Consider the following 22,823-nt stretch of genomic DNA (forward strand, 5'->3'; position numbering starts at 1 on the left):
TTCATCAGTTCATTGTAGGAGGTCTCCATACTCATAACTCTTCATGGCACAGTTATAGTCTGTTACACTTGTATGCCGTAATTTGTTGGACCATTTGCCAACCTCAAAACAAACATTTTGTTCCCAGTTTTTTTGTTATCACAAAACCTCTATAGGCATTTTTGTGCATATGGGTCTTTTCTTGAGGTCAAGAGCCTCGTTGGGATGTATTCCCAAGGCTGGAGGGATCTCTGACTTAAAGGGTTTGGATGATGTGGTAACTCTTCTTGCATTAATTCCACATCATTTTCCAGAAGGCTTGAATCAGTTCCCAGCCCTGCTATCCTGTCTTCCCGGAGCCCCTCCAGCAGTGATTTTTCCATCTTAGCTCGATGAGTAGGAGATGATGCCTCAGAGATGTTTAAATCTTCTTTTATCTGATTATTAGTGATTCTGAAGATTTTTTACTTGTTATTTGATAGTTTATATCTCTTATGAAACCTGTGTCTTCATATCTTTTGACGCTGACTCTCCATTTTATTTGATTTATTTTTGAAAGCTTTATTGATGCTTTTGATGTTACATTCCTTTTCCAGCATATTCATATACCATTCATTGAACCATTCGTCATAACACAGCAAGCAAAAACAACCAACACAGTGACTGCATTATATTTTGCATTTATGCTTTATTTACACACTATATATAAAATAAACAGAAATATCAATAAACAGAAAACATGAATAAGTCTGTTATCATAAATATGTACATATATATTAATTTACAACAACAATATTTATATTATAGAATATTTATAATGTATATTTTTATTTTTGTATTCATAATAATGTAGAATGTATTGATATTTAAATAATTATATACACATTCGGTGTATATATGAAAAAAATGTATGCATGTCTGTATGTACATATATGTATATAATGTTGTTTTGCCCAATAGAATGTAAGCCCTTTGAGAGCAAGGATGATTTCATTTTTGTTTTGTATCCCTATCCTGGCCCTTAGTAGACACATGACACTGTGCTTGTTGATTGATGATTGGTTGACAGAAAAAGCAGTATTCTGTACCTGTCCTCTGTTCCATAAAGAAGGAAGAGTGTTTCATCATATCTTTTTTTAGCTTTCTCTTTGGACTTTCCTGTTAACCACCTTTGAAATATTTAAGATTTCAGTTAATTGTAGAATAATAGATTTATACCTTGAAGAAATCTTTTAGGTCATCTAATCCAATCCCTCATTTTACATATTAGGAAAACAGACCCAGAAAATTGAGTTGACTTGCCAAAGGTCATCCAGCGGTCAAGGTCTTGGACCTTCCATTTTAGAGGGCAGATATATGAGTCTACAAAGTCTACAAAGAAGAAAATCAGAAGAAAGGGAGAAAAAAACTCAAAGCAGGAAAAAAACAAACCTTTTCAATTTCCTTGCTTGAATTGTTTTTTATTTTGCTTCTAATCTAGGGTTCTTAGTCTTTTTAGTGTCATGAATTCCTCTGGTGGTCTCGTGGACCCCTTCTCAGAAGAAAATTTTTAAATGCATAAAATAAAATACAGAAGATTACAAAGGAAACTAATTTTATTGAAATGCAGTTATCAAAATATTAAAAAAATAAGTTTACAGATTCTCTGAAATCTATTCTTGGAACCCTGGGGACTCCATGGGCCCCTGGTTCTAGACTCCCTTGGTCTTTGCTCATTTGTCTAGATGGGTAACTTGACTTGTTCCTGTCTTCCAGATTTCAGAAGGAGGTCTCTATGTGTGCATGAATACGTTCCTGGCCTTCGGAAGGGAACATGTTGAAAGGCACTATCGGAAAACTGGACAATGTGTATACATGCATCTGAAAAGACACATAAGAGAGGTAGGTGAGAGATGGATTGGCCAGGGAAGTGTTTTACTGAGTCTTGATGAACAAGATGTATTCATATTATTTTCCATGGATGATCTGACTCTTTTTGACTAGTTCTAGATTATCTGGTTGGGGAGACAAGGATAACCCCACATTTGAAATCTACTGATCATTCCAACTCTGGATTCCAGCCATTAATTTCACCCTCCCCTCCCTCTAAAATTTTGATTGAAGCTGTTTGGTGCCCTCTTAGATCTGAGGATGCATTTATTTACAAGCAATGAAATGTTTCAAAGTCAGATGATGTTGACTTTTTAAAGTACTCAAAAGTTTAGAAGGTGCTTTATGCTATTCATATCAGATAAGCCTCTCTACATCCCATTGAGATTTATTATTCCCATTTTCTGATAAGGAAACTGAGACCGGGAGTGGTGAAGTGACTTGCCCAATATCACACAACTATTAAATGCAAAGGTGGGATTCAAACTCTGGCCTTTCTGACTCCCAAGCCCAGCACTCTGCCCAATAGGCCACACTACTTCATGGGCTATGCTACTTAGCAATATGTTAAGAGAACAATATGTTTTGAATAGAAAGCAATATGTTAGATAAGCACTATGTTAGAAAACAAATTTGGTTCTTTAGTGGAGGGTGTTGTGGAATCTTGGCTTTGGTCCATCCTGTTCATTGGGAAACTTTCCAGAAGTTGGAAGAAGCCATTCTGCCTTTGCCTGGGGGGAGGGAGCACCCCTGTTGAGGCAGTCTCTGTTCTTTGAAATAGTGAAGTAAAAGGAACCCCTGCAAGTCTTGGTCCTTGTAGAGTTCAGATCTGGCCTTTGTGTTTAGGTCAAGGAGATTGAAATATAAAAGTGAAAAGCTATCCAAACGACAGAATCTTTGCATTTTGGGAGGTTAGTGATTTATTCGAACTATCTGAGTTTTTACAAATAGAGGAAATTAATAAGGCTCAGAGCTGCAGTCTCTGGTATACAACCTCTGGAGCTCATCCAGCTTGGAGCTCCCATTTCTGCCTCTCTTGAGCAAGCAGGGTGTTGTGGCATGGCTTGGTGGGGCCTGCCTAGCCCTGCTTATTGGTGAAAAACTCAGGGGCCCTCTTGGGAATAGAGCTGCTCACATTCTTCCCCTGAAAGCAAGTATTTGTGATACGTGTTGGTGGTGAAGGGCTTTGTGTGGTGTGCAGCCTATGGACTACTCACTTCCCAGTAAGAAGGAGCTCTCCTTGGTCCACCATGTTCTGAGGTCTGTGCCCAGGGTGGGATGGTCATTCTGGACCCCCTGACTTGTGAGGAAGAGGCTGTAGACTTAAGAAAAGATTCTTTCAACTGCTCCATAAGGGCAACAAGGAAGGGGATGGAGTGTCCCATCAACGCAATCAATAAACGTTTATTAAAAGCTTCCTATTGGCTGGGCACTGTGCTAGGCTCTTGAAATACAAGCCCGGAAATGAAATTTCTTGATGCTTCCTAACTGATTGCTGAGGGGGAAGTGAGCAAAGTGCTTTGACATCCAAGATCAGATCAATCCTGTCGTATTGGAGAAGGGAATTTGGTCTGAATCCATACAGGGTGAAGCTTTTAAGCTAGGCAGGCCCGAAGGTTTACATCTCAAAATGTGGTTCAGTTCAGCAGGTACCTACTGGGTGCTGGACAAAATGGATGCAAAGGAAAAAATGAAGCAGGTGCTACTATTAAGGAATTTAGGAACTAAGAGAATTATAAAGACCACAGTTGAACCCCAGAGGAGTTAGTCCTTTCATGTCAAATAGTATAAAGCGAAAAGGGGGCTTGAGTCACATGAATGGGAAAAGAGAACTAATGACACTTCAGAACTGCCCAAGAGCAGAAGAGACATGTCGGGGCCGATTTTTATTCCTTGGCCACTAGAAAAGAAGAATAGCCCACCAGAAAGATGCTAAAGGCAAGTCCAGAATTTGTTCTTTTTTTTTTTAACGTTTCTAGATGACAAAACATGTTGGAAATAAAGTTTATGATAGTTTGAAACAGGAAATAATCCAAATGCTGATTCCACCACCCTACCCTTCATTGGAGGGCATCCAGTGAAGATTTGACAACCCCTTGTTGGTGGTATTGTTGAGGGGGTGCTTGTTCGGGTAGCACCCCGACAAATGGCCTCTGAGATTCCTCATAGCTCTGAGAGGCTGTGATTTCGATTCCACATTGGAAGACAAGAGAAAACTTCAAGTCCAACCATAACTGTTGGGTCCAGGCTCTTAGCGGTCATCTTTCATGTTGCTCTGTCCCCCTCTGAATGGAGAGAAGTGTGTGCCTGCTGGCTATGAACACTGAGGCAGTGATTTATTGATGATTGATTGACTGATTGATTGACAAGCCAGTTCGATGCTAAAACACCACACGAAATCTAGGAAGATCGTCTGCAGGGTGGTGGCTTGAGTCAGACTGCTTCTATTCATGTGGAGTTTACCTCTCTGGGGTAAACCCTGATGGCATCCTTGAACTCTTTGGGCCCCAGGATCTTGGAGGCTATTCAGAGAATTAAAGGACAGTTGGAGCCTAGGGTGGTGGGGGAGGGGCAGATGCTGATATAATTTTAGTTAATGGCATTTGGGGGTGGGAATTCTTTGTTCAGTTGAGCCACAGGAGCTTTTAGATCAAGGGCGTGGCTAAGGAATCTGCTCAACATCCCATACTTGCAAGTGGCAGAGTCAGGATTAACTCAAAGGCTGTCCACACTGCCATGGTAATCTAGTGTCCTCATGTAGAGATGAGGAAATGGCTTATTCAAGGTTTTACAGTCAGGATTTGAACCACCAACCTGTGACTCCAAAGCCAGCCCTTGTTCCTAGTCCAGGCCATTGCCTCATGCTGATCCAGTACCTTCCAGAATAGCATGAGGATAAATAGATAATAAAAGAATATGATCAACTGATTCTCTAGTTGTATTTTTATTTTTGATTAAAAAACCAACAACAACCCATATTTCCCCCCAGGACTAAAATCTAGGGGAATGTAGTTCTTGTTCCTTTAGTTACCATTTGTTGAATTTCTGTTGAGCATCAGGGGGAGGGAGTGGTGTTCCAGGAACCAGAAGTGGTGCCTTCCCTTGAGTAGATCCTTCTGGTGTCTGTGACTCAGTAGCTACCTCCTAGTGAGTTGCCGGAGGCAGAGACGAAATGTCATTCATGGTCACATGTCTCATACCTGTCAGAGTGGGATTCGAACTTAGCTCTTTGCTGACTCCAAGCCCAGCCTGTTTCTTTCCCCACTACACAAGTGCTTCCTCATGGAGTCTCTGACTTAACAGTATGTGAGATAATGTAGAACAAGTTTGGTTGGGTATTGGAGTGTGGCCAGAAGTCTTGTCATGAGTCTGTCCTCTTTAATGGAAAACTTTCTAACAGTTGGTGAAAGCTGACTGTGTCCTCTGGCAGTGATATTGGCCTTGAACTTGCTAAGATGGGAGTCACCCTCAATCTGCAGCTTCTTTGCATTCCAGCTGCTGGTGGAAGCCATGGGAACTTTCTTAAATCTGACAGATCCTTGGCTAGACTTGACCAACCTCTCTTGTGTTCTGAATCTGTGTCGTTGGCTGTAGATCTGAATTCTTAATCTATCTGGGACATATTTGTCTCCCTAAAAATCACTCGAAAGCTCTCAGAGTGATTAATTCAATCCAACCCAACAAATTCATCAAGTAATTGTTAAGTATTGACTGTGTGATTTGGGAAAAGATAAAAAGATAAATGTGACATAGACCTAGTTTATGTAGAGTTTCATTTAAGATGGGGGAAAGGGAGATAGGGCACAAGTAAGCAAGATATAAGGGAGAGTGTGATAAGGAACAGGCCAGGAGAGAGGTTGGGAGGAAAAGGAGGAAGGAGCCATCTCATTCACCTGGGAAAAGGGGATAGGTCTGAGAAAACTTAATGGGAAGAAGTGGCATCTGAATTGAGCCTTCAAGGAAATGAGGATGTATTTGGAAGGAGAAGACCTGGATTCATGTCCTGGCTCTGCTACTAACCCCCTTTGTTACTGAAATTAGCCTAGGTTACCGGCAATTCTTTTCCTTGCCCCTGAAATAAAGCCCTTTTAAAAATTCTTAAAAAAACAAAAGGGGGAGGGATGTTAAAACAGCAAATGATACCTTCCTCCCCCCCCCCCAAGCCTTAGTTTCTTTATTTGTAAAATCAAGGGCTTGGGTTGATGATCATAAAGTTCCTTCCATCTCTAACAATTTCTCTATGTTCTCATCTTAAATTCCCTTTTAAAAAAAAAACAAACAATATTGAGAGTTGTAATTGCTTTTGGAACCATTGCTTTTTTGGTGTGTGAAGTGAGGAATTTTTGGGAAAATAGAATACATTTTGTTTCAGGGAGACTAGTAGTTTTGAGTATTGAGTATGTGATAGATGTCGTTCAAGGAGCTATATTACGGTCTTGGCGATTTGAAATTTTGTCAAGAAAGACAGTTGACTCGAAGCATGGTGTGCTGGAAGCAACACTGAATTTTGTACTTGACCATTTGGGTGGGCATAATGGATAAAATGTTCGCCTTGGAGTGCAGAAGACCCGAGTTCAAATCCTGCCTCAAACATTACCAGCTGCATGACCAGTGGCAGCTCCAGCTGTCTCATCTGCAAAACAGAAGGGTTGGACCCAGTGGCCTCTGTGGTCTTTTCCAGCTCTCAAGGGGTTGTTATGATACCATCAATTCTACCTTTTGAACTTAGTCAAGTCAAAGGAACTCTCTGGGCCTCAGTTTCCTGATCTATACAAAGAAGTGCTTAGACAACATAATCTCCAAGGTTCCTCCAGTTCTAAGTTCTAGCATTCTGTAATCCTGGGTCCCCCAGGGAAGAACATCTGGTATGAAAACAGAGCCATGCCTGTGAAGGTGCCTTGGGTCCGTTCCATCGAGGGCAACTTTAATCTAGATTTTCATGAGTGTTAGTAACTTGGATGGCTTACTCATCATTCCCCATATGGCTGGTGTGATGATATTGTTTAGGTCAGTCTAGTGCCTCCTGAGGGATACCAGAATGTCCAGCAGGCAGTAGTCTGATGTCCCTGTGATCAGAGGGGACAAGGTGTCACAGTGTACAGAGCATTGGATCTGGAGTCTGGAAGACCTGAATTAAAACCTAGCTTCAGACACTTATTAGCTGTATGACCCTGGGCAAGTCAGTTACCCTCTTTGTGCCTCAATAACACCCCTCTCTCAGTGTTGTGGTAAGGATAAAAAGAGATGCTACTTGTAAAGTGCTTTGCAAACCTCAAAATGCTATGTAGATGTTGGCTATTATTATTATTATTATCAATGTAATAATAATAATAATAAATAGTTTTCATATTCTAAAGAACTGAGCATGTCCAAGGAGCTCCCCCATTCCTCATCTATCTCCATCTTAGGTCTTAGTTATTCTCCAACCAAAGAATCGGTTTGTGTATTATCTACGTCTAGGGTGTCAGCTTTTTTTTTTTTTTGTCAGTTTCTGTTTTTAGGCAATTAACTTTTCAGTGTCACCACCCTTTCTAGCCAACAGCAAATGGGCTTGTGCAAAAAAAAAATTCCAATGGGAGAAGATGTTGAAACTAAAATGTATGAGCTGTGTATTTCATTTATCTCTCTCATCCCCATCCTTGATTGATGAGATAATGGAGAGATGACTGTAACAATAAAGAGCTGAGGAGTCACAATGCTGAGTTTCAGAGATTGGAGGCTCCCGAAAGAGGGTACGAAAAGAGGGGCTGCCCTTCCATCCTGCCTGTGACAACCATCTCGCTTTGAGGGGGGATTGTCAAGTGTTCACATTTTTACTTTCCTAGGCTTCTTTCCCCTTTCCCTGCCCTGTCCTTCCCTACTCCAGGCTTACTTACCAGGTGCCACATTGCCCACCAGGCACACTTAGACATGTGCCCAAGCTTAGCAGAAAGGAAGAGGGTAATAAGCAGAAGCCAATTTGGCTTCTATTTGTGGGATCCAACCTCTGCCCCGTATAACTTTGGGCAAGTTGCTCAGTTTCCTCATTTGTAAAAATCAGGAGGTTGAACCAGATGGCTTCAGAGGTCTTTTCTGGCTTAAGAGCAGTGATCCTATGAAATAGTAATAATAATGCTAATTTATATTTTTACATAGTGCTTCCAGGTTTGCAGTGCCCTTTACTTAGATTGTCCCATTTGAGCTGTAAGAGACAATGAGCTCTTTGAAGGCAGGAATGTTTTTTCATCTTGTCTGGGTCTCCAGTGTGTAGCATGGTGCCTTGCACACATTAGGTGCTTTATTAAATGCTTTTTGAATGACTGTGCTTCTCAGCAAGTTGTGAGGCAGATACCCCAGAAATGAGCATCCTTCTTTCATCAATGAGGAAACTGAGGCATAGAGAGGCTTAGTGATTTGCCGTAATCACACTGTGGTTGAGTGTCAGAGGTGGGATTTAAACTGAGGTCATCCTGACTTCAAGGTTGGCCTTCTAGCTTTTTAAACTGGTGCTGCGTGTGCAAACCCTTTGAGGAATCATTTGTTTGGGGCTGCTAAGTGGTGTAGTGGATAGAGCCCTATGCCCGGAGTCAGGTGGACCTGAGTTCAGATCATGCCTCAGACTGTGTTACCCTGGGCAAGTCACTTAACCCTGATTGCCTCCAAACCTCCCCACTAACACAAAAATTCATTTGTTTCTGTGCATCAGCCCATAGTGTCACATGTTCTGTTCTTGACCTCTCAGCTTTCTTTCTGTTTAGGCTTAATTAAATTTTGTATATAGTTATATACAACATAACTATATATCATAAGTCAAGATTCTGTTTAAAATAATTCATGTAATGTTAAAGAGATAGTAAGTAATCCAAAAGAAGTATTTACATCTAAGCATTTCAATCTAAAAAAATATACAGGATGTCCCAAAAGTCTTAGTTCAGTTTTAAGGCGCCCCCCCCCCCAAGCTCTATTTGTAGTGATTTTAAAAAGCTTTTCTGTGCTCAAAATTTATATGGAAGATATAAATAGTACTTACATCCATATGAACCAGAATTTAATAGAATTTATTTGTGGGAGGTGGTGTGGTGTGTTGGTAATATACCACCTAGTGGATTTGAAGTCAAAGGACCCATGTTCAAATTCTGGCTCTTACTATCCGTGTGATCTTAGACAGATGGCTTAAGCTCTCTAGTCTTCAAATTCTTCATCTGCAAGTAAAAGATGTGAACTAAACGTTCTCGAAGGTCAATTTCTAGCTCAGGATCTATGATCCCACAGGCACCACCCACTATTTGGGTACATACTGGTTTTAATCCCTTGTAACTTCTATTATGCATTTTATAACTGAATGTAGCTGTTATTTTACATATCATATCAACAGATCAGCCAGTTGTGTCCAGGGCCTGGCATGCAATAAGCATTTAATGCATGCTTGTTGATTGATTGATACAGTTTCACTTTTCTTTTTTATTCCCTTCTCTCTCTTCTATTGTATAGTTAATATGTGAAAATATTATTCAGAATTTTGGGGGAAATAGTATTCTGCCAACATTTAAAAATTCATTTGCTAGTCAGCTTTTATAACACTCATCTTCCTTGATTTTAGATTTGTGTTTTCAATCACATTGTAATTAATGAAAGGCAGGTAGTAGAGTGGAAAGGTATCAGAAGACCTGGGTTTAAATTCTCTCTTTTACTGCCTATCTGTGTAATTTTGGGCAACTTACTTCCTTTCCCTGGCCCTCAATTCTCTCATCTGTAAAAGAGGAGATTCAATCAGAAGATATCTCACTCCAAATTCTATGCTCCCAATTTTTGTATTTTCTGAATCCAGTTAGAGACAGAAAGAGGGGGGTGGTGGAGGGTGGTATGGATCTGGGATTTCAGCATTGTGGAGTACTTGAAAAGAGGAAGAGCTATGTTCATATCCCACTTCTGATACTTATTAGCTATATGACCTTGGGCAAGTCACTTTTCTGTAAAATAAAGGTGCTGGACTCAACAGCCTCCCAGGTCCCTTACAGCTTTTAATCTATGATCCTATACCTTTTATATTTTAATATTTCCTACCTCTGTGACCTTGGGCAACTCACTAAACTTCAACTTCCTTATCAGTAAAATGAGATGGTTGGACTAGATGAACTCTGAGGTCCCTTCTAGTTCCAGACGCGCGATACAGTGCTAAAATGTACAATGTACAAAGCAACAACATAATACTAGGGGGAAGGGAAGGAAGAAAAGGAGAAAAAAAGACATTTATTATAGATGCATTTTATATATATGACTTTATTATAATATGTTAATGGAATAGCACGTTGTCCATAATAGATTTTCAGTTTCATGTGCAAACTTTTATAAATACTTTGTTATGGAAAAAACCTTATATAAAAATAAAAACAAACAAACAAAAATTAGTTTAATACTTTAAAACAGAGGTGTCAAACCACGTCAGCATTGAGGCCCCCAACATTCCCAGGTAGGACCCAAACCAGATTAAAGTATAATTAGGAACTATTTAACAAAATAAGCAAAAATACGATAGAACACCGACGATGTTACTATGTGGTTTTCTAAGTCAACATGCAGCAGGAAGGGATCCTTATGTATGGTTTGGTGGCCCCAGTTCTATTTCAGTTTAGCACCACTGCTTTAACCCATATTTTCCTTATGATGCCAATAAAAAAAATTATAAGGTATATGGAAAGACACCACTTAGTGCTTAAGGGACCCAACTCCATCATAGGGATTGTTCCTACTTATTAGAGACAGGAATTCCTCTTAGAATTAAAAACCTAGCTGCAGTGCATTAATGATCTTCTTTTAGGTCCCCAACAGCTTGGTCTAGGGCTGGACTAGGTGGTCTCTAAATCCCCTTCTGGTTCTAAAAGTCTACTCATGCCACTCACCCCGTTAGGATTCCACGCGGGCCGCCCCCCCCCCCCCCCGGCCCCTGGAGCCCTCTGTCACCTTTGAAACATCCCATGTAGTGTAGATGTTTCTTCTTGGTCCTCTGTAAAGTGTTGCGTCTCCTTGGGCTCATCTATGTTACTTAAACATTGTTTGCGCCATAGACTGGTTTTCAACTATGTATCTTCTCACTTTTCTTTTTCCCCCCCAGAAAGTAACAGGGGCATCTGGTGGCGTCTTACCCAAAAGGAGGAATCCCAAGCTATTCTTAGGTATTGTAAATGGCTGTTTTCCCATAGTCCTTGTGTGTGCCTTTTGTTTGAACCTGTGTTGTGGGCGTGGCTTTGACATGTATGGAGGAAAGATGCAGGCTTCATTCTTTCTGCTGATTTGGCTCCATTCCCTTTTGGTTCCAATCAGTGGGGAAGGGCGCTTTGTGCCAATATCTCAGTTAAATCTATAACGATGATGATGATAATGATAACTTACATTGATAAAGTGCTTTAAGGTTTGCAAAGTGCTTTCTTGTATTTAATAATACTAATAACTTGCATTAATATAGAGCTTTAAGGTTCGTAAAGCACTATATATGTGTCATCTCATTTGATAGCATTTAACATTTGCTAAGTATTTAATAATTACTTCCCTGATTGGGATTTGAGCTGGCCTGCTTCCAGTTTGTTTTTAACTCCTTTTGAGGAAGGCTCTGGGAGTCGCTGCTCACCAGGCCTGATTTGTGATGTGTGTAATCTTGGCCAAATTCAATTTGATTGAACAGATTTTTATTTAATGCCTCTCTCTCTTTTTTAAAAACAAGACATTGCTTAAGCTTTTCCTTCATCTTCTCCCTGTGTAGTTTTCTCAGGGTAGAAAATGATGAGATGCTTTTCTGTCAGAGCTTAACTAGGGTGGGGCAATAGGGTTCTGCCCCGAAGGTGGTGACAAGGGGTTCAGCAGTGAATACACAACTGTGCTTAGCACCTGGTTGGTAAGGATAATTCATTACTATCAGAAGCTAGGGATGAGCTCCTTCCTTGCCCTAGCCTGCTTTTTTTACAAAACCAATACATTCCAGCATCTCAGGGGCCCTGATCCCTCTCTGCAGGGCAAGGCTTTGTTCCCCCACCTCCTTTCCTGGGGTGTGGTTTGTTTTGGTTGCCCCAGGTGCAAAAAAGGGATAATCATAGCTCTATTTGTTATCTTCTTGGGACCAGTTGTTTTGGGAGCGGATTAATGTACAAAACACATTTTTTGGATTCTTGTTTGAAAGACACTATACCATTTACGTGATCACGGGAATGTAAGGACCTTCACTGGGCATGGTTCTTTTTTTTTAACCAGAGAAGTCATTTAGGGACTCAGTGTTGAGCCTTACTTCCCCCCCCCCCCCCCGTAATTCATTCTCTTTTCTTTTCTCTGATTTTTCCAATTCTTAACGTGATATTGAAATTAACAAATGGACGATCCTCCCACGGCATGTTTGCCTGGTGCGTTTTGTCTCTAGTCAACATTTCAGTCCCGGCCAGCTTTCCTTCTCCTAATGTCTCCCACTGCCATCTCACAGCCCTCCACAGATTCTTGTCCCCTAACCAGAGGTTCAGGGGACAGTATTTGGACCAGTCATATAGAGAGAATGAGAGACCCCAAAGTGTTACATCAGTACCCCTAAGTAAGAAATAACCAAAGGAAGGCATGTAGGAGAATTTACAGAAAAGACGTAGATAAGAATAAAATAGAAGGGGGCAGCTAGGTGGCGCAGTGGATAAAGCACTGGCCCTGGATTCAGGAGGACCTGAGTTCAAATCCAGCCTTAGACACTTGACACTTACTAGCTGTGTGACCCTGGGCAAGTCACTTAACCCCAATTGCCTCACCAAAAAAAAAAAAAAAGAATAAAATAGAGGAAGGGGGCATATGGAGGTTGTGATTTGAACCTGTGAAAATATTATTATTACCAGAGGTCAACCCATGCTCTTACAGCAGGGAGCCTCTTGTAATAATAATAACCACACACATTTAGTTTTACCCATCACAAACCCAAAGTCACAACTAGGGAGGGACAACTTGGGCCTTGCGCCAGGGCACCACATTTATGCATAGAAATAACTGGGCTGAGCAGGACCTGATTAACAAGAAGAATTAGTTAAAATAGGAATCTACAGATGGTAGTTATCCTTCCTTCCCTTCCTTCACCAACCTGTGTCAATACCCCAACTGAGCTCCCCAGCAGGGGCCACAGGTGTGGTCTATAGTCTCCCACACCCCAAGTGTCCAAGTTGGGAGCACCCAAGTTGATAAACTCACGGATTCTTTAATGTGGTAGAGTAGAAAAAGTGGTGGCTGTTTCTTCATTTGTAAAACAAGGGGGTTGGGCTAACTAGCTTCTAAGGTTCCTTTCACTTCTAGGTTTGTAATTTTCTGATTAAACAGCCCTGAGGGGATTCCTATTCCAAAACAAGCTTTGGGGATACCTGCTACTGGGACTCCCCACCTACCATAACTAATGGAAGGTTGACTGTAATATAATCTCAAGTCAGATTTAGAACCAGTGACTTATTTCAAGCTTGTTATGTGAAATCAGGGTCACTGCCTGGCTGAATTTGTCCGGCTTTTGGACCCACATTTATTACTTCCCTTGACTGAATCAGAATGATCAATGAGGCCATCCAGTGTTTTCCACTTTGAAGAGCCTTATCTTCTTTGTGTGGATTGTTATGTCAGGGGATATTGTTCTGGTGCTCTTGCCACCAAAATATCTCAGAATTAAACGACGGGATAAGCGCCCAATAAAACCAGTATCTAGAAGTCAAACTCTGGGCAGGTAGGTCAAGGATGAGCTGTGATGGAAACTCAGGAGTTGATATTTAAACTAATTTCCTTATCGTCACAGTCCAAAAGTCAGAGGAAGCTGTGATCAATTTAAAGCATTGAATAAAAATGAGCTCTTGTCCCTTCCCCATATCCCCTTCTGCACATTATTTTTTAGAGCCTTTTGGGAACTCGGGGTTATTTTCTTCCTCTTTCCTGGGTAATATATTTTTTTACACGATTGCTATCTGTATTGATTTTTTTTTCCTTTTAAAAATATATCCACCTGTCCCCTCTATCTCTATATCATGTTTCCTCCCAGGAGAAAGGAAACAAATCCTCCTCCTCACGCACTGAGCATTTCTCCATGACCAAAAAAAAAATCAAGCCCAGACAATGACAGTGCATACCGTATTCAGTCTTAGTAGCCCTCTGCCTTTCTTTTGTGAGAATGGAGGCATGTTTCATTATCATTTTTTTTCATGATGTTATCTGTGTTTTCAGTTACTCAGATTTCAGTTTCCTATTTTTGTAGTCATTGTGCATATTTTTTCCTGCTTATTTCACTGTGCATCAGTTCATGTAAGTCTTCGCATGCTTCTCCAAATACCTTGGAGCCAACATTTTTATTGCACAAAAATATTCCTCTACATTCATATACCATTATTTGTTCAGACTCTTCCCAGGCAACAAACACACACTTTGCTTCTAGTTCTTTGCTAGCAGGAAGCAGTCAGTCAATCAAAAGCATTTATTAAGTGCCTGCTGTGTGCAAGCACCATTCTAGGTGTGGGGGGTATAAATATGATAAATGAAAGAAAAGCAACTCTTATTGGGGGAGGTAGCATAAATGCACACATGTATATATATGCACACATACATATATTACACACATGTTTATGTGTACACACATATGTATTATAAACACACACACACACACATATATATATATGAGAGAAAGAGAATATAAATGTAATGTAATGTAACAAGGTAAATAGATACAGAGTTAAATATGAACCAGTCTGGGAGGGTACTAGATATTGAGGTAAATATTTCTTGGAATATGGTGATATATATGTATTATTATATATTATAATATAATGTAATATATTATATTATATATATTATATACAAACACATAATATGTATAGTACATAAATAATGTATATATGTATATAAATATACACACATAATTATATATAAATATGTTTATATATTTATAGATAGATATTTGTGTGTATGTGTCTATCATCTACCTATCTACCTAGCTACCTATCTATCATCTATTTTTTTCTCCTTAATTTTCTTGGGCTATATCATCACTCTTCTTCCTTACTCTTGATGTTTTGTACCCCATTCTCTACTCCAGTGTCCAACACTCAGCATCCTCCTGGCTTCCCAAGCCCTTCTATTGTGGACTAACATAGATAGTACTGTACCCAAGACAGGCCTCCTTGAGCCATGCTTTCTAATTTAGACCTTTCCCCAGCTCCCTTATCTAAACATGTCTAACTTGGGTGCATTGCTAAAGGATCCTCATACCAGCTAAGCTGGTGGGAGAAAACAAGTGGGTTGAGCTAATTAATATTAGGGTATTCGTGGCTGATTCTTGGCCAGATGTTTTCATTTTAACTAGGACCACGGAGATGGCTTCTTGAGTAGACTTTTAAACAACTTGACAGGTTATTGGGAAGGGACTTTTTGGTGCCTTTCACATCGAACCTTGTGAAAACATCTAGTAGTTAATAACCCTGAGCAAGGTCCTTGGAATATTAGGAGAGTTTAAGGGCAGAGAAGACTATGTTCCCCAGACCTACAATATTTTGACAGTCTTAAGAGCATAGAACCTAGTTTTCTCCCAGGACTTTTCTGCCACCATCCATCTGTGGTTGCAGAGAAGGAAGACCAGTGAGTGTATTTCCCTTTCTTGACATGAGTAATGCCATTTTAGGCTAAGCCCTCATTTCACCTAGGATCATAGGATCATCTATGTTTTGCTTTCCTCTATCTCAGTTCTTATCCAAGGCCACACCAAAGAACAAGCAAAATTTGTATAGTTTCAGACACATCTGAGACCAACTCAGACTAGAAGGTTTACAAAATCCCTCTCCTCTCCTCTAAAACACAGCATAATTCCCCCAGCAACCACGATATCTCAGTTGTGATTTATCAGAATTATTAGGCATTGTTTGTATTTGTGGGAAGTGGTTTGTATTCAGAATCCCTCTTACAGCATCTAGAGCTTTCTCCTGACCTGACTTAGAACTTGATGTATAGAATAAATGTTTTACAGAGGCATATTCTAAATTGTAATAAAGTGAATTCTCTTGGCACAATCCTTCAGTATCTCAAAATGTCAAATGACCGTAGGATCATAGATTTGGAACTGAAGGGACATTACAGATCATCTCATCCACCCTCCTCACTTTACAGGTGAAGCAACAGAAGCCCAAAAAAGCCAGTCAGTCAATCTGTAAGCATTTATTAAGTGCTTACTATGTGTCAGGTATGATCAGAGTTCTGAGGATACAAAGAAAGGCCAAAAACAAAAATCCAACCCACCAATGATAAAACCTAACAGTTTCTGCCTTCAAGTAGCATATATTCCGATGGGGGCGACATGTCAATAAGTAGGTACATAGATGATATATGCTAAATAGAAGTATGGTGACCAGAAAAGGGAAGGCATTAGTAGCTGGGGGGCTGGGAAGAACCTTCTGCAGAAATCTGGCTTTGACTTGACCAGAGATGGAGGGAGTTGAGGGGGCAGAACAGTCCAGCCGGGGGCCACAGCTAATACAGAGGCGTTGGGACAGGAAATGGGTTTGTTCAAGGAATGGCATGCAGGCGGGAGTGAAGGGCTTTAAAAGCCACAGAAAGGACTTTATATTTGATTCTGGAGAAGCTGGAGCCCCTTTGAGCAGGGGGTGATGGGGTCAGACCTATATTTTCGAAAAATCTCCTTGGCAGCTGAGTGGAGGATGGATTGGAGTAGACTCAGTCAGTAAGTCAATAAACATCTGTTAAGTGACTCCTATATGCCAGGGAGTATGCTAAGTGTGGAGACTTGGAGCAGGGAGATTAGTTAGAAGGCTGTTGCAACAGTTGAGGCAAAAAGGTGATGAGAACCTGAAGGGGGATTATGGTTATGTGAATGCAGAGAAAGGCTTGGCAATGAATAGGATTGGGTGAGAGTGAGGATTTGCCCAAGGTCACACAGGCTCTGTCCACAGTGAAGAGTCAGGGCCCTTTAATTCCACACTCTTTAGATTGCCGAATCCACAGCCTAATGTCCTGCAAAGATCAAGCAATGCTTTTAGTTACAACAGAATAACTACCAAACTCAGGAACTCTCTTCAGTCACTCCTCACTCTGCTGATGAGACTTTTTAAAAACAAGAGACTTGGGGGCAGCTAGGTGGTGTAGTGGATAGAGCACCAGCCCTGGATTCAGGAGGACCTGAGTTCAAATCTGATCCCAGACACATAACACTTACTAGCTGTATGACCCTGGGCAAGTCACTTAACCCCAATTGCCTCACCAAAAAAAGAAAAGAAAAACAAGAGACTTATCCAATTCCCCTTCTTGCACTCTATCCACTGCACTGAGCTAGACCCCTGTCCTCATTATGAACTTTTTCTTCACTGGTGAAGATTTCACCATGCCTTCTCATCCTGTGTGATTCTTGCCTGTGCCTTTCCAAGAATTTCTATACCTTAAGCTATGGAATCCCATGACTTTATTCTTGGCTGAGTGCTTCAGATCTCCTCCAGGTACGGGGCGGGGGGATCTATATGGAACATCATCTCACTAAAAATTTGGTGCTACAAGGGTAGCAGTGCAGCACTTCGGTAGGAACACCAAGATGCATAGTTAGAGGACCTGGATTCCCATCTATTGCTCAGCCTCTCTGGGTTTCATTCAGCTTTCTTAACCATAAAATGATGGAGTTGTTCTTGATGAGTTCCAAGTTTCTTTCCATCTTTAAAAGTATGATTATTTATTTCAACTAAAATTTAAATTTCTTCCCACCTCCCTCCCAACTGAAAAAAAGAAGAAAAAAATAAGCATAGTAAGGCAAAATGAATTCTTGAATTGTTCATGCTCAAAAATACATAATTCATTCTATCCTGAGCCCATTCTCTCTCTGTCAGAATATGAGAGTAGCCGGTTTTATCAATGGTCCCCTGAAATCCTGATTGGTTGATCAGAATTCTTAAGTCTCTCAAAGTCGTCTTTACAATGTTGTTGACATTGTGTTTTTCTCCTGGTCTTGCTCACTTCATCCTGCATCGTCTTAATCATGTGATTCAAAAGTTTGTCACACTCCTACTACATCCTTTTTAGCATGCTAACCTTGAAGACATGATCTCCCTCTGGTCTCATATTACATTATTTAAAAAAGATAAACCTAGATAAACAACTGAAGAAATATCTGATATTCAGTTCAGTCGGCATTATATGAACCATTCTTACCATTCCCTACTTTTCCCCCCACCCACTTTGTTTTTAGCACTGGGTGTATCACATTAGACTTAGAGCCTTCCCTGAAAAAGGTCTTCAGCTTTAAGCTTCAGTGGCCTGTCTGGCCTCTCTTTGAAGTCCCCCATCCTTTGGAAAGTCCTGGGCTTTAGTTGTGGCTTCTCAAGGCACGGCCCATAGGAGAGTCAAACAGCATTTCCTTTGGGGAAGCTCGAAGAGTGAAAAAGAAGAGAAGACCATATAGTCCCTTAAATACTTCAGATATTCCTGACTTCATCCAATGGCAGTTCCTGCCTACAGCTTAGACCTCATCCTCTCTGAAACTTAGTAGAAGTTCTTGGAGGACTCGGCAGCCCAAAATTTCATCCGCCTGTGGCCAACCTAGTAATGAACCTCTCCAAAATTATCTAGACTGGTCATCAAATGCTGTACCTCTAGGATGGGAAGCCATCCTAGTTTGATGGACCCTTGCAGAGGGTGTGTGCTGGTGGCCTAGGCTTGGAGAACCCCACATCCTACCCATGCCATAATGAGTCCCCAGACATGGACTTCAATGGAGAAAAAAGCTATCTTATGAGGCTCCAGAGGCTCTATCAGTGATCTATCCCCAGACTGTTTACTGTGGTTAACAAGCTGAAGTGCATTTCTATGGATGAAGTCAGGGATACTTGAAGCATTGTGGGAGTGCTATGGTCTTCTCTTCTTTTTCATCCCAAATCTAGAGCTGGAAGGGAACTCAGAGGCCATGGAGGTTAATTGCCTCATTTTACAGAGGAAGAAACTGAGACTCAGGGAGGATGTGAGTTACCCAAGGTCACACAGGTAGGAAGTGTGAGAGATGAGATTTGAATCTTGGTCCTCCAACTCTAAGGTTGCTGCTCTTTTCTCAGGAACTCAGTGATTGGATTCTCTCCAAGAAGCAGGTGAGACAAAATGTTGTCATGTCACATGGCTGGGCAAGGTTTCCTTAGGTGTGAGGGAATTGGTGTTTTCTTCCCCCTAAGAGTTGTGTTTTTCTTTAGAACTCAGGAAACCACACACAGCCATTTGGAGAAACAAACCATTCTCCACCAGAGCTGATTGGGAATCCAGTTACACTTCTGTGGTTACTGCTTTCACTTGGTAACTCCTCTAAATCTGACCCAGGCACGTCTTGTCAGGTGTTCCAGCAGACTGTCCTTCCTCCTGTCATTTCAGCTGCTGTTTCTCATCATCTAATAGCAGACACTTTACTGTTGTGGTGAAGGAGCAACCCTAGTGAAATCTAGAATGATAACAGCTGCCCTTTTCACTGGCTTTTTAAGGCCAGCAGAATGTTTTGCATATATCTCCTTTGATTCTCACAACAACGTGGGGAGGTGTACAGGAAACCGAGGCTTAGGGTGATGCACCAGGTGTCTGGGGCAGGATTCAAACTCGGGTCTTTTGGACTCTAAGTCCATCCTTTCTATCTGTTGCACTTTGCTGCCACTCTTGTAAGGAGATAGACATTTTTGACTCTTTTAATAAAAGATGCCACTGGCCTTCCTTCTCCCTCTCCATACAGAAGGGAGTACTCGACTCTTTGCCATTCTCTTTTCATTCTTCAGATAGGGGCATTGTATCCAGTGATACAGATTGCTGCCTGTCTGTGTCCTCCCTTCCCGTTCTCCTTCTCCATTACTCCCCCCCCCCAATCCTGTGGGACTCTTGTCCGTACCATCACATGTTTATCTCTGAGGGACTCTCCAATGTGCTTAAGAGGCTTCCTCTAGTTTTGACATCTGGAAGATAACAGGCTCTACCTGATAACTGTGGGTGTCCCCCACATCTCTACTCTAGGCCCCCTTTCTTCTCCCTCTCTGCTCCTTTATGTGGTGAGCTCATTATCTTTCTCCCAATCCCTCCCCTCTTCCGAACTTTACTATTACTGTTGAGGGCACCATCATCCTCCCAGTTCCTCGGATTGCAATCTAGTTGTTACCATGATCTCCTCATTCTCTCTCACCTCCCATATCTAATCTGTTGCCAATCCCCTTTGACTCTATCTTCAAAACATTTCTCCCACATGGCCCTTTCTCTCCTTTGACACAGCCATCCCCTTGGTGTAGACCCTCATTATCTCATGCCTGGGTGACTTCAATCTCCCTGCCACAAATCTCCCCCAACTCGAGTCTGTCCTTCACTCATCTGTCAAATTGGCTTTCCTAAACCACAGTTCTGATCATGCCACCTCCCTATTTAATAAAATCCAGTGGCTCTATTATCTCCAGGATCAAATATAAAGTCCTCTGTTTGATTTTTCATTACCTGGCCTTTTCCTATCTTTCAGTTTTCTTCTGCTTTACACGCCTCCATGAACCCTGTGATCCATTGACTCTGGGTTACTTGGCATTACTCAAACAAGACATTTCATCTGACAATTGAATTTTCGCTGGCTGTCCCCCGTCCCTAGAATGCTCTCCCTCATTATCTCTGCCTTCAAGTTTCACTGGTTTCCTTCAAGTCTCAGATAAAATTCCATCTTCTGCAAGAAGCATTTATGGGTCTTCCCTAATATTAATCTCTTCTTTTTGAAATTACCTCCTATTTGTCCTGTGTATATCTTATACACAATTGTTTGGATATTAATTCCCTCCTTGAGGGAATGAGCTTCTTGAGGTCAGGGACTATTTTAGTCCATTTTTTGTATCCTCAGCACAGTCCCTGGTGTATATAGTAGGTTCTTTAAAATCTTTTTTAATTAATTTTTTTTTTTTTTGGACAGGGCAATGAGGGTTAAGTGACTTGCCCAGGGTTACAGAGCCACTAAGTGTCAAGTGTCTTAGGCCGGATTTGAACTTAGGTCCTCCTGAATCCAGGGCTGGTTCTTTATTCACAACACCACCTAGCTGCCCCCTAGTAGGTTCTTAATAAATATTTAATGACTCAAACACATGGATTGGCTGTCCATGAGTAATCAGGATAGAACCTCATAAAAAGCCTGTATCCATAGAAGGTTAATACTCAATCATGGACAGATCTCTGAGTCATCAACTCCTTTTCTGGGTGCTCAGAGATTATAGCAGTCTTTTAATTTAATTTTCCCAAGAGGAAATGCTTGCTACCAATTCATTTTGGTCTCCTTTATCCATTTTATAAGGGAAACTGAGGCCATTAAGTGGGATGAGACAACTTGCAGACCCATGAAACAAGGAATGAAATTCTCCCTTATGTTAGTGGTTCCTATGTGGTCCTCAGGGCTTCCAAGTGGTCCTTGGCTTGGTCATCTGTCAAATTAGGCTGCTTATGCTTGACACATCATCTGCCATACCGTGGGCTGCTCACAGCATCCTGAATTAGTGATTTATGGATATTGTATCTAATAAATACAATTATCATCTCATTGATGTCATTGCCAACAAATTAATCTTTCTGTTCCAATGAGGTTGGTGGGATTTTTCTGTTTCCCTTTTTTAAAAAGTAGCTAACAGAAGCAGAAAGATTGGCCTGAAGACTTTAAAACTTGAGAAACACTGTTCAGGTCACAAATGTTAACTTCTGTTTGGTCTTTGTGTGCCCTGAAGGTTATTTTCATTTAGCTCTTGCTCTGTAGTTTATGTGAAATAGGTTGAAGTCTGAAGTACACTATCAACTTGGCCTTAGTAGTGTTCAGAAAATTCACACGAGTGGCCAAAATCTCAATGGTTCCTATAAGTTGAGCTTTCTTTTCACTATTTGGGAAAATCTTTTTTATGATACTGAAATAGGAGAGAGAAAAAACGCAGTTGCCTTAGGCATTGTTTTGGTCCCTGCTTAGATAAATAGAAAATTCCATTTACCAGTATAAGAATAGCAGGCTCTTTTGCTTACCTCCAGCCAATTTAACAAATGTTTATCCAGATAATATGGTTTGCCCAAATGAGCCCAGGACTGGGAACCAGAACATGGAAGTGCATTTATGGATGTGTCACTGCATTGCTTCTTTTGGCTAGTTAACTATCTGGGAAACAGATGTGACAGCATTCCAGTAAGGGAATTTGTGAATATTCTTGAGGTAAACATCAGAATCATAGAATCTCATAGAATTGTATGGCCATCCAGTTCAACTGATAATTGAAAAAGAATTCTTCCTTCAATATTCTCAGTTAAGTCAGTTGTTATCCAGCTGTTGCTTAAACGCTCTAGTGAAAGGGGAACCTGTTACCTCCTGAGCAAGCCTGTTCCACTTTGGGGTACTTTTTTGTGGGGGGACTGGGCCTGTGATTTTGGTGGTCCTCTCTTGGAAGTAGTTTTTCTTTTTTTTTTAGTGAGGCAATTGGGGTTAAGTGACTTGCCCAGGGTCACACAGCTAGTAAGTGTTAAGTGTCTGAGGCCGGATTTGAACTTAGGTCCTCCTGACTCCAGGGCTGGTGCTCTATCCACTGTGCCACCTAGCTGCCCCAGAAGAAGTTTTTTTGACCAAGGCTGCTTAGTGTGTGCTGATGTTTATAGGCTTGGTGAGTTTTCTGGGGCACTGTATAGGTTAAGTTACCTGTCCAGTGTCACATAGCCAGGATGGGTCTGAGGGAGGGCTTGACCCTTCCCAACTCCAAGGTTCTCTGTCTACTCTGCTAAGCTGCCTTCCAGTTCTAGTTCTTGGGAAGGTCTTCCTGGCACTACAGCTAAATCTTTGACATTGCAATGTCACCTGTTGTTCCTAGTTTTGGTCTCTGAAACCAAACGGAAGAGGTCTGTTTCCTTTTCTGCTCGCCATCTTTAGATATCTGAAGGCAGGTATCAAGTCTTCCTGAAGCACAGGGATTAGGAGGTAAGAGGGGCCAAGGGAAAGTATTTTGGATGAATGA

General features: G+C 41.1%; 1 protein-coding gene across 3 annotated transcripts in view; it reads left to right on the forward strand.

Moving 5' to 3' along the window:
- The window catches only part of USP13 (ubiquitin specific peptidase 13), a 133,830-nt gene that overhangs the window by 31,146 nt on the left and 79,861 nt on the right, over positions 1-22,823 (forward strand). For 2 of the 3 annotated variants that reach the window (XM_043990775.1, XM_043990774.1), the window contains exons 2-3: positions 1,735-1,860; positions 10,940-11,000. In XM_043990775.1, coding sequence (XP_043846710.1) covers positions 1,735-1,860; positions 10,940-11,000 — 187 coding nt within the window. The remainder of the gene's footprint in view (positions 1-1,734; positions 1,861-10,939; positions 11,001-22,823) is intronic. The other variant, XM_043990776.1, reaches the window with a different exon arrangement.

The sequence above is a fragment of the Dromiciops gliroides genome, chromosome 3, assembly GCF_019393635.1.
Source record: "Dromiciops gliroides isolate mDroGli1 chromosome 3, mDroGli1.pri, whole genome shotgun sequence".
In the NCBI taxonomy this organism is placed as follows: Eukaryota; Metazoa; Chordata; class Mammalia; order Microbiotheria; family Microbiotheriidae; genus Dromiciops; species Dromiciops gliroides.